Source organism: Mustela putorius, unplaced genomic scaffold, assembly GCF_011764305.1.
Source record: "Mustela putorius furo isolate JIRA1106 unplaced genomic scaffold, ASM1176430v1.1 tig00003983_pilon_pilon_pilon, whole genome shotgun sequence".
Classification (NCBI taxonomy): domain Eukaryota; kingdom Metazoa; phylum Chordata; class Mammalia; order Carnivora; family Mustelidae; genus Mustela; species Mustela putorius.
In genome coordinates, this window is record NW_025422123.1 from 21,650,485 (window position 1) to 21,662,522 (window position 12,038).

At 34.8% G+C, this 12,038-nt stretch overlaps 1 protein-coding gene across 2 annotated transcripts in view; it reads right to left on the bottom strand.

Moving 5' to 3' along the window:
• Positions 1 to 1,208: 1,208 nt before the first annotated feature.
• BMP5 (bone morphogenetic protein 5) overlaps positions 1,209 to 12,038 on the bottom strand; it is a 114,542-nt gene continuing 103,712 nt past the window's right edge. Inside the window, exons 5-7 of one of the 2 annotated variants that reach the window (XM_004772404.3) lie at positions 7,710 to 7,786; positions 6,283 to 6,393; positions 1,209 to 2,261 (exon numbers count right to left, since the gene is read on the bottom strand). In XM_004772404.3, the coding sequence (XP_004772461.1) occupies positions 2,112 to 2,261; positions 6,283 to 6,393; positions 7,710 to 7,786 (338 nt within the window). In that variant the 3' untranslated portion in view covers positions 1,209 to 2,111. Of the gene's footprint in view, positions 2,262 to 2,948; positions 3,685 to 6,282; positions 6,394 to 7,709; positions 7,787 to 12,038 lie in introns of those variants that run through there. The other variant, XM_004772406.3, reaches the window with a different exon arrangement.

Sequence of the window (12,038 nt, forward strand, 5' to 3'; positions counted from 1 at the left end):
TTAAGTATTGCTAAAGTAATAGTACAAATTTACGCTAATAGCTATTTGAGAATAATTTAACTGAGCATATTGCATATATGTACATATATTCATGTATCTAATCTGAAAAATAATGAAAATACTGATTCCAATTATACCTCCTCTCAAGGGAAAATGAACGAGTGAGATATTTTTTCATCCCTATAATTTTTGCTATTTTAAAAATCTCTTTACTGCTTGGGCAGATTAAGAAGAATCTTAATTCATGGATTGTTGCTTTGTCCATTTAACAGTGCATTATTTATTAAAAACACAAAAACCAGTTTCAGCAATTAAAAAGAACATAAGGAATCATGTAACCCACCAACATTTTACAGATGATATTCTTAGCATCTCAGCTTATGACATACTTACATTTTTGTGTCCCTCTTAAATAAAGAGCCAAATCAGTAGAAACTAGCATCACAAGTTTAATATATTTTAAAATATAGAAATATATTTAAACAGCACATTTAAAGAATAATATAATAGACTTCCATTTCTTTTTCTTACAATGGTACACTATTTATTTAAAAATATATTACTTAATGTACCCTCAATATAGTTATTATCAAATTTTCTTTGAGATAAACTGTATTCTCAAACAACATTGTAATATACCTGAATTACAAGCGAGACCATAATATTTCTGAAGCTATTTCTGATACAAGTTTTACTTGAAAGGTCCAAAGGGGTGATTAATTAATGGTTTTATGAATATTTTAGATGAGCTGTAAATAAGCTTAACTGTAGAGCCACGACAAAGAGCGAGTAATCCATCTAAATGTCATTCTTCCAAAAGTTAGTGTGTGTTAAAGAAAAGCCTTAAAAGGCAAAGAAAGAAAATAAATTAATTTCAGGGGGAAGAATACACATGCACATGCACACATCAGAACCTTCCCGTTTGGAATTATTTGTGCTTGGAGGGAGGTTTATGAAATCCCCTCACAAAATAAGGTTTTCATTGAGCTCGTTCTCAAAGATATGAAAAATGGATTTCAGCTGTTCTTTCAAAATGGCAATTCTGTCAGAGCCATTCCGGGATTTTTGGTAATTTCCTTCAGTTTAGTTTCAGTGCTTTTACCCTAAATAAAATCCCTTGCATCACATCAATCAGCAGACTCAGTCATAAAGCAGAGCTAAGGAAAATGGCTCTGTCGGCATCTTCGCTCCACTATGTTTTATGTATGCAATGACTCTTGTCTGTGGGGAGAGAAGTGGAGCGCATGTAAATGTTTCTTTATTTTGGACTGTTTTTATCTGAAAAAAAAAAAAATCAGCAGTAGTGTTCTAGATAATAGGCAGACATGATTTATTTGAGGTAAGAAGGTTGTACTACAATATTTTAGTGTTAACTTGGAAAGTTAAGGACACAGGCTCAAGCCTATCTCCACAGAATTCCTGAAGCTTTGAGCACTTTGCAAAATCTATAGTACACAATCCAAGAAGGAACGCACTCCTCCAGTTACATCAATGCTGTTAAAGCAAATAGTTACAACAATTATGTGTAATCTCTCAGCTTCTATGTTCTGCCTACTGTTTATTTATTCAAATCCAGTTCAACATTTCACTTTATCTAATGTAGCGGAAACTCTGAAAGAAAAATTGTGTTTATCCAAGCATTTTTGTTTGGGTTGTTGTTATTATTATTATTATTATTATTTTTAGTTTTATTTCTAAATAAACAACCTATCCATTTTCACAGGTACCATATAGCAAAATGAATTCAATGTCCTTTATCAGCGATTAACATACAAAGGAGTTCTAATTTCAGAAAATTATATAAAAATCACATTAGGAAAAATGTTGACATGGAATTGAATTGGACTTAGCATATACCATTGAAAGTTACACTGGACTATCTATTGTGCAATAGACCTATAGAATAGATTTGATTGCTAAGGCATCCACAAAGGAGAATATATACCTTTAAATAAATAAAAGTAACTATATACACAATATTGTACATAGGTACAGAGATGAAATGAGCCAGAGTAATTTTATGAAATTCCCTTCTTGTGTGAAAGCATACTTTTTATTATAGTCCTAAACCTTAATACAGATCTTTTTCTTATTACCAATATTATTTAATATCAGTGGCAGCCACACGAACGCACTACCATATTTCTGTATTTTTTCAAGATGACATTGGAGCTGTCATCAAAGTACAGCACAGAGATGGCATTTAACTTGGTTGGAGCACAGCAAGGTTTTGGTACATGGTCAGGAAACATCAGATGAACCTGGGAAAGAAAAACATGTTTTTTTTTTTTTTTTAGAAATGAGATAGACATTTTGTCCACAGCTTTCAAATAATATTCTTGGTGTTTTTTTTCTTTTTAAGATCTTATTTATTTATTTGACAAAGAAAGAGATCACAAGTAGGCATAGAGGCAGGCAAAGAAAGAAGGGGAAGCAGGCTCCCTGCTGAGCAGAAAGCCTTATGCAGGACTCGATCCCAGGACTCTGAGATCATGACCTGAGCCGAAGGCAGAGGCTTTAACCCACTGAGCAACCCAGGCACCCTCAAATAACATTCTTGTTTTGTTGCACAATCAGACACACCGTTAAGCTATCACTCTTCTATTTATGTTCAGTGTCTGGGGTGGAGGATGGGGACTGGTAGGGAAGAATGTATTTTTAGGCGTGAACACCTAGACTCAACTCACCCATTCTCATTATGTGTTGGGGCCTTCAAAAATTCTCTATCAAGTAAGGAAAACTCCTTCTATGGAATATTCAGTGGAAATTTTTCTGGGGGAAAGAACATGGCAACTAGCACTGAGTTGCTTTTGGTTAGAATGACTCCTTCTATCTACTTCATAAGAAATGCAGAAGTTATAAATGCAAATTCATGAAGGGACACGATTAGACTATAGAAAGATTTGAATCTAAGAATTATTTTTTAAAGGACAATTAACAACAACTCATAAAAGTTACACACACTTTTAATTTTCCACAATAAAGGAAACATAAAAATCACAGCAAAGTGAACTGCAGGTATAATCCAAAACTGATTTTAAAGCAATGATTTCAACTCTTCTCTACAGAAATTTTTACCAAACTGGCTGGAGATTAATACCCTTTTGCTTTCTTCTCTCCTAGACAAGTGCCAAAAAGCACGTTCAGCTAAATCAGAAGCAAGGAGCCTAGATAGTTTACAAATTGAAAATCTCTCTCCTCCAAGAGCCTCAAAAGGTAGCTGTACACCGAAAGTGAAATGCTTAAGCATAGTTTGTTCGCATTTTGATCAGACTGGCAGTCTGCCTGTAATTTGTAGTCATTGAGCAAGAAGCCAGTACATGGTTCCCCCTTTCCCATTCAGCTACCCTGGCCCTTCCCCCAAAGGAGTTTATGGGAAGTCCTACTGATGAGTCTTAAGGGATCCACAAAAAGCAAATATAGCCTCTTAGAGTTTTGGCTGCACAATGTTCTGGCTGAAATGATATAGGAGCCCGGCATGTGGACAGAAACAGCAGGAAAAATGAGGTGATCTGACATGAACTTGAAATTTCCTAGGACCTCACAAAACTAAAAGTTGGATAGTTTCGACAAATTTCAGATGCAGGCTTGTGTCCCTCATCAGCTTGATCTTCCATAACCCACACATACATGATTGATAACCCCTTATTTCAATGGCCTTGGCAGCTTCACAAAGCAATCATTCTGAAAAAAAAAAAAAGGATTGTTCTTGACTGGTTTCTCAAACATATTAGTCATAAATATGCTTTCCTTTAGCAACAAGCATGTCTTCTTGTTTCATGTCCTTCACAGAACAAGCGTACAGAGTGCACAATTCCAGGAAAAAAAAAATCAAACTTCCCATGTATGCTTCAAGTTTTGCAATGACTTATGTCCCATGTCTCAGGATAGTGAAGCAGAGCAGGGACTTGTTCCAAGTCTATGTCAAAAATTTTTTTTTTAATGTTTGTTTTTTGACACTGCCTTCTAGACTATAGCCCTAAAAGCTGATAATACATGGTTATATATTCATAAGAAATAAAAAGAAAAATGAGAGGAAGAGTATTTTGACAGTTTTTTCAATAATTAAGCATTGCTCAGCCTGAGGCTGCCTTTGATACATTAGAATGTATCAAATTCAATGAAGCAGAAGTCTGCTTTCTGAGTCATTAAGAAGACAATATAAAGAGGCAAAGAATTTTCTGAGAAACAAAGTGTCATTCCTCTATAAGCTAACAGTGGCTATTGCTTTGACCCTATAGAAAGACAGGCATCATGGCGATTCTTTCAAGGCTCGAAACAGCAGCATTTTTCTCTATGTGATTGCATTTTGGGTCATCATAGAATTCTCATAGGCAAGGATAGCTGGCTATGGTTCACAGAGATTCTTTTTCCCAACCCCCAGAAATGATATCCTGCATCAAGAAGCACTTCTATTTGTAGGTATAGCAAATATGAAAGCATAACAAATCTTAAAATTTCCCTAGGAATTTCCTCTATTCTTTGCATATGGCACAGAAGTAGGCAATCTCATTGGTCAAGAATAAAAAGAAAAATATTTATAAATGACTGCCTTTCAAAACATGTATTTGTTTTACCTCTCTTTCTCTTTATTCCAAGGTTATTTCCAAAGTTTTTGACAATACCCATGCTCTAGTTGCCATAGACACACCTTTCTGGTATCTAATTCTTCTCCAATACCTATGATGTCCAGACCAGAAAACATCAAGCCATTCAAGGATTTAATCTGCCAATTTATATATACCATTCCTTATTCAGAAGAAAACTGGCATAGGCTTTTATCGGCTTTAACTTGAAATGAATTCCAAAACAACAACCTTAAGAGTCAACTCACAAATTCTAGTAGTTCCATTTTTTTGTTGATCATAAACAAGACTCACCCAGAAAGATAGATTATTTTTTCCTCATGGCTATTGCTCTCCTACTGGCATCTGCCAAAGAGCAACTTCTGTCACTAAGTCTTTTTTTTTTTTAATATTTTATTTATTTATTTGACAGAGATCACAAGCAGGCAGAGAGGCAGGCAGAGAGCCAGGGAAACAGGCTCCCCACTGAGCAGAGAGCCCGACGTGACGCTCCATCCCAGGACCCCTGGATCACGACCCGAGCCAAAGGCAGAGGCTTTAACCCACTGAGCCACCCAGGCGCTCCTGTCACTAAGTCTTGAATCTAAAACAACGTATCCTTTTCCTTCTCTCTTGATGACATATGGTTAAAATGTTCTTATTAACCCAAATATTAATTCGGAATTTTATCACATGATCTATTGCACCTTGTAGGAGCCTCTCACTTAGTGTTCCAGAGACTGTCCCTCTGCCAGATCAGTAAGTCACACACCATCAGGCAGGTGTGTCAGGCTCTCAAGAGGTTTCATGAGCTCGTTAAATACAGTATAACCATTTAGAGACCACAAAATCAACATTTCATTATTGTTTTCACAAAAATAAGTCCAGGTTATTAGAGATTAAATCACTGCTGAATGCCAGAGTGAGGAAAGGAAAAAATGAAGATGAAATTCCACCTTAAAGATTATTAAAAATATAATAAAGATCATGAAATAGAAATGAATCTTCCACTTAAAGTCTACTTGAAGAAGTTTCATAATACCAAAGTATTGTGGTGGAACATTCTTTAATAATCAGAGTAAAAGCCCTCAGATGAAATTTAGTAAGGCTATTATTCAATGTTTTTGCAATGGTTTCTAATGAATTGCTAGGTTAGAAACAGCCCCTGGGAACCTGTGTGGTTAGTCATATTGCACAGCAAAGAAATCACTGCAGAGTGACCACTTCATGTGGTTACTCCAATTTTCCTAGCTGAAGTCTTCTCCATTCTGGAATCAGGACTATTCTTTAAACCAGTCTGAATTTCTGACTATACCCACAATTATTACTTTGGCTCTAAAAAGAAAAAAAAAAAGTACCAAGGGAATTTTAAAGAAAAAATAATGCATTTACAGCTATAAATGGATGTTTTCCTTTAAAATAACATTTATATGGGGCGCCTGGGTGGCTCAGTGAGTTAAGCCTCTGCCTTTGACTCAGGTCACGATCTCAGGGTCCTGGGATCGAGCCCCGCATCAGGCTCCCTGCTCAGGGAGCCTGCTTCCCCCTCTCTCTCTACCTGCCTCTCTGCCTACTTGTAATCTTTCTCTGTCAAATAAATAAATAAAATATTTAAAAAAAAAAAAAAAAAAAAAAAAAAAAAAAAAAAAAAAAAAATAACATTTATATGATGCTAGCATCATAAACCATTTCCAATTCTACAAAAACAAAGGCATACCAGAGTCTGAACTATGGCATGGTTGGTGGCATTCATGTGGGCATTGAGTGGAAAAGAACATTCTCCATCACAATAAAATGCAGCATATCCTTCGGGTGCTATAATCCAATCCTAGAATGCACACACACAAAAAGAAAAAGAAAGAAAGAAGAAAAGGAATAAAAGAAATCATCAAAATAAAAATAAAGTAATTCTGAAATAATACCCACATTTAGTCTGGCTAGGTTTCTCTTCTTCATCCAACAATTATTCTCACAAGATAGCTACCCTCAAGCCCTTAATTTAATTTATTTTTAAGCTGAAGTTTACAACACAAGTATAAGTATTTTTACAAGAAATTGCCCTCTGTAATTCCTCCCAAGAGGTTGCTATGTAGGATATTCATAGTATGCATTAATTCATGTATTCATGAATAAAACCATAATCATTAAGTAGCATTGTAAATATTGTTTAAACAGGAAATGATGAACTCTGGAAAGTTCAAGGGAACCAGAAAGGAAAAGAAGAATAAACTTAATTGAAATAATTCCCATTTCTCCTTAATAATTCATTCCTGGTTTTAGAAACCTGACAACCTCTGAGAGCTTTAATATTTGTTCCTTTTGCTGTTTATCTTTTCATTCACATGTTAACTTTAGAGTCTCTTTAGAAGAAACAAATTAGAGCAAATTCTTGAGAACTGCACATGAAATTTTGGGGGAAGCCAAAAAATTGGCTTATGGAATGGTTGCCCTGATTTTTTTTCCTCATGAAGTAAAACTTGGTCCGAACGCAGACTCACTGAATGAATCGTGTTGAAGGTTTATCATAAAAGTTTAAAATGCTTACATTTTAATATTACTTTTCAATGAGATAGCCCAAATTCAATTCTGTGAATCCATTGTAATGGGATAATGTTATCTAAAGACAATTTAAACTATCAATACATAGGGAAATTAAAAACTATTTTGACTAAATCCTTCTCACCGTGTTTGTGAAGCATGTGGAAAAGACAGCAATAATACCCTTAGGTTCAGGGGAAAAAACATTTTTTTTCCTGTGGCTCTTCTTTATGACATTATAGTCAAGGATTTTATTTCCTAGCCCTAGAGTTTGAGACCTGGGGGGCAAATGGTCTTGCTCGAGTTAATCTGAAAAACTGGTATTAGAATGAAAACTTCAGGATATTTAAACAACAACACCTTTTCCCACCTTCTAAAATATCACTGGGTTACATTTCTTCTTCAGCATAGATGTTTTTTACTGTAAACTCTGATAATAATGTTTCAGTGGTGGTAGGATAATGGGAAAATAAAAATGATGCGGATAGCCCATGTACTGAACAGTCATCAAAAATCATTGGTTAGTGTATTGGAAATATTACTAACAAAGATTACGAGTAACTCCGGATTTATAATAAAACAGAAAGGAACCACCTAAGTTCTTACCTGCCATCCCAGATCCCGGAAACTCACATAGAGTTCATGCTTCTTACAGGCTTGTTTTTGTTCACTTGTGTTATAATCTGAAGATAAAAATCAGATTTTAAACAAACAGCAGCTTAACAGTTATCCTATTATTTCTTTTGCAAGATCACTGATAAAATTAAATGGAAGCTGTCTTTGATGTTGCAAAATACGAGTTTGAATCTTAAAGCTTAGAGCCACTTAGCTAACTGGTGGTGAACAGTAGGCAAATCACTTGTCCTGAGTTTCTTCTTGTGTAAAGTTGAGTCAGTATCATTTACCTTGCAAGGTTCTAATAAGAATTTGGTTAGACTCTCTGTTTTATGGGGCACTAATCTGATGCCTGCCATTCATTGAGTACTAGCTGCTCAATGAATCCTCATTTACTAAGTAATTCATACTATAGAGGAACTTAATATATTTATACATACTAAATGCTCACACAATGTGTTTTTAACATCTTCCATGAGGCAGACACTGGGAAAGTACCAATTGGGACCTTACAGAGTTGATTTTATTTTAATAAATATATTAAACTCAGAATACTCAAAGTTGAACTTTTGATTTTTCCCCCAAAACATGTCCAACATGTAGGCCCTTCTATTTTTGACTGATGACAGCTTTCCCAGCAAAGACAGAGAAAGAAAGAGAAAACGTTAAAATATGCTCTTTTTCTCTGACTCTCACATCCATGCTCTTAAGAAATCCTACACATTCTGCCTTCAAATAGGTCCCAAACCCACCTATTCTTACTACCTCCACGACTAGTCCTGGTCTAAACCACCATCATCTTTCCCCTGAATCACCACAATATTCTCATTGCTAATTCTCCTTGCTTCTGCCCTTGCTCATCCACAACAAAGCAATCAAGTAGACCTTCTAACAAGTAACTCAAATTATATCACTCCCCAGCAAAATGTCCCACTGGGTTTCCCTGCATCACTAAGAGTGAACTAACCTCCGTGGTTTACAAAGCCCTATCTGATTTTCTGATTTGACCCCATTACCTCTTTGACTCATTTCCTACTATTCTTCCTCTCCTTCACTCCATTCTGGCCATGACATCTCCTTGTTGTTTTCTACCCAGGTAGCTTCCTCCCATCTCAGAGCCTCTCTCTCTCTCTCTCTCTCTCTCCATATATATATATATATGTTATATATATATATATATATATATAACATACAGCTTCTTCAGCTTTTCACTTAAGCTCCATCTTGTCAATGAAGACTTCACTAACTACCCTATTTAAGATCACAACTCCCACCATGGTATTCTTGATCTCCCTTACCTTGCTCTTATTTTTTTCCATTTCACTTATTTTTTAATATGCTATGCCTTTTACTCATTTATTATGTGCATTGCTTCTTGTCTTTTTCCTCCCTCTAGAGTGTCAGCACTACAAAGTCAAAAATCTTATTTGGTTCTGTTTGGTCTACTGATACATCCTAAGTTTCAGAAATAGTCTCTGACACATAGTAGGTACTCAATAAATATTTGAGGAATTAGTAAATGAATTCCCCAATGTGTTCCACAAATGACTTGAGGGGAAGGAAATACATTATTTCCTTTACATATGTTAGAATATAATCTGAAAAACCTATAGCCTTTTATAATTGTGCGAAAGAATTAAGGATAGGAGTGCCTGGGAGGCACACTGGGTTAAGCACCCAACTCTTGGTTTCAGCTCAGGTGGTGATCTCAGTGTTATAAAATCAAGGCCTGCATCAGACTCTGTGCTATGTGTAGCCTACTTAAAATTCTCTCTCTCTCCCTCTCTCTTTCTGCCTCTCCCCACCCCGCTTGTGCTCTTGCTCACTAAAAAAAAAAAAAAAAAAAAAAAAAAAAAAGTAAAAAAAAAGAATTAAGGATTAATGGAGAGCCTCAATATTGCATCTGGACTAAAGTAATACCAAAGAAACACAGAGCTTTATAGAAAATCTCTGTTGTCTTCTTTGGCATTGTTCACACTTTATACAAATAGCATTCTAAAAGCTAACCCATCTTTATTATTTCCAATACAAAATAGGAAAGAGGAAAAAATATAAGGTAAGGGAGTCAGCAAAATAACTTATTTTCAAAGAGGACAACTATTTTTTTTCCTCTAGGAATAACTGCTACATTCACTCCTACAGTCATCTTTGTCAAATCCATGTAGTAGTTTACTAGGCAGAGTAGTGTGTTCTAAGATGTCATCTTCCAGTTTAATTATCTTCAACCTCTAATGAAAACGTAGGCACATCAAAAATCCATGGAGCCTGTTTTAGAGGCTCTTGTCATCCTTTCACAGTTACTTCAAGTAATTCTTTATTTCTGTCTTGAAAACAAAATAATGATTAAGTCTTGAACTCAGACGTTTTTACTTCTACACCACAGTTATGCTCTGCAACTAGCTTCATTAAAACAAATTAAATATGTAGCTAATGATGGAAAATGGAGAAAGAGAATGTATTTGGAGTGCCTCACTCTTATTTTTTGGGCAAACTTTTTCCCTGATCAGACGAGCATAAGAAGTTAATTTTTCCCAGGCAATGGACAAGCATATGTAACACGAAGTACATTAACATGAAATGGACAAATTCCCTGTATCACTTTTAGGGAAAAGAAATGATTGGTGCTGGTATTAGTTTGATTATTTGATTAAACTTTTTGAAATTTAGAGGGAAAAAAAAAGTCAGCTATGCATTAGACCAGGGTCAGGAAACTTTTTTTTTTTTTTAAGATAGTAAGTATTTAGTCTGTGGAGTCTTCCCTTGCAATGACTCTGCCACTATAGCATGAAAGCAGTCATAGACTATGTAAATGGATGGATATTACTATATTCCAATAAAATTTTACTTCTGGATGCTAAAAAATTTGATTTTCATATTATTTCTATGGGAAACAAAATGTTATCCTCCCTCTGAGTCTTTTTCAAACGTTTAAAAATGTAAAAACCATTCTTAGTAACTGGGTCATACAAAAATAGGCCATAGGGCCTTGCTTCACCAGCCCCTGCATTAGACAATAATGGGAATATTTATTCATTCACCCTTGTCTTAATTAAAAACACTGAACACGAATAAAGACATTGTAGCCAATAACACATACATATATATATATATATATATATATGAAAAGCCATAAACTATGTGTATAGTTATATGAATTCCATGTTTATAAAAAAAAGTACAACTTAAAGTCAAAATAGATCTGTTCCATCTATGCAGCTTTTCGTACTAAGTGATGTATATAATGTAACATCACATAAAGGTAATGAGCAATGAAATTTATAACAGAATCTGATTCCAAGAGTCTGATTTCATAGAGCATGAGGACCATATGCTTATTCTGTTAGAAATAAAAATTAATGGATGAGTGAAGTAAATGTTGCACCCAAACCAGCAAAGTCTGCAGTTAGGTTTACTATAAATGGTTGGCAGAATAAACTAAAGGAGGAGGGGCAAGGAAATGAAATTTATGTATATCTAAAAAATAGTGATTGATAGCCCCTCGAAAATTAACATGAAATGGACATAATGCCACCTACCATAGATTAACCTGCCTACAAATGAAGAATTCTAACAGAAATTACTAAAATGTTCTGGTGCTACAAGCACTCTAGAAAACCATGCTGACATTCCTCAACCAAAATGCCCATGTTCTAAATGCAGCGTTTCTTCATTTTGTCTTTTAATGGTAACACTATGGGAAACCAGGGCCAAAATACTGTAAGTTTTGTTAAATACTTTACGTAAACTTCTTTATGATCAATTTCTCTAAACAGTACAAATTTAATCCTTTTCTTAGTTAAACTTTTAAGACATTATTTTGTTGTAGAAAAAAAAATTGCTAAAAAAACTACATAGAGGTTAAAAGTGCCCCCCTGCAAAAAAGTCTGAACTCTACATAACAGTTCAAAGGTCTGTCCCCCAGTCTCTGAAAAACAGACAACCAAATAAATAGACATGGGCTAGCTTAGCAAGGAAGTAGGGGGAAAAAATTAAATCCAGACAACTCCACATAATAATATGGATTTCATTTTTTATTTTTTTGAATCTAAGATTGGCTTCTTTAAGGGATGAAATGTCGATATATTTAGAAAAGAAAAGAAAAGAAAATTCAAAACAGAATGTCATGTCAAAAGCTTAAACAAGTCAGAGACAATGAGATACCATGTTTCAAAAACAAAAGAGGTGTTAGCATTCTCATGATCAGTTCCCAACAGGAAAAGGAGACAAAGGAAGACAGCACCTAGGCATGGGGATTTTTGCTAATTTATAGAAAGTGGAAATGACAAATAGATGAAGGTATAAGTGGTAAAGAAGCAGGAA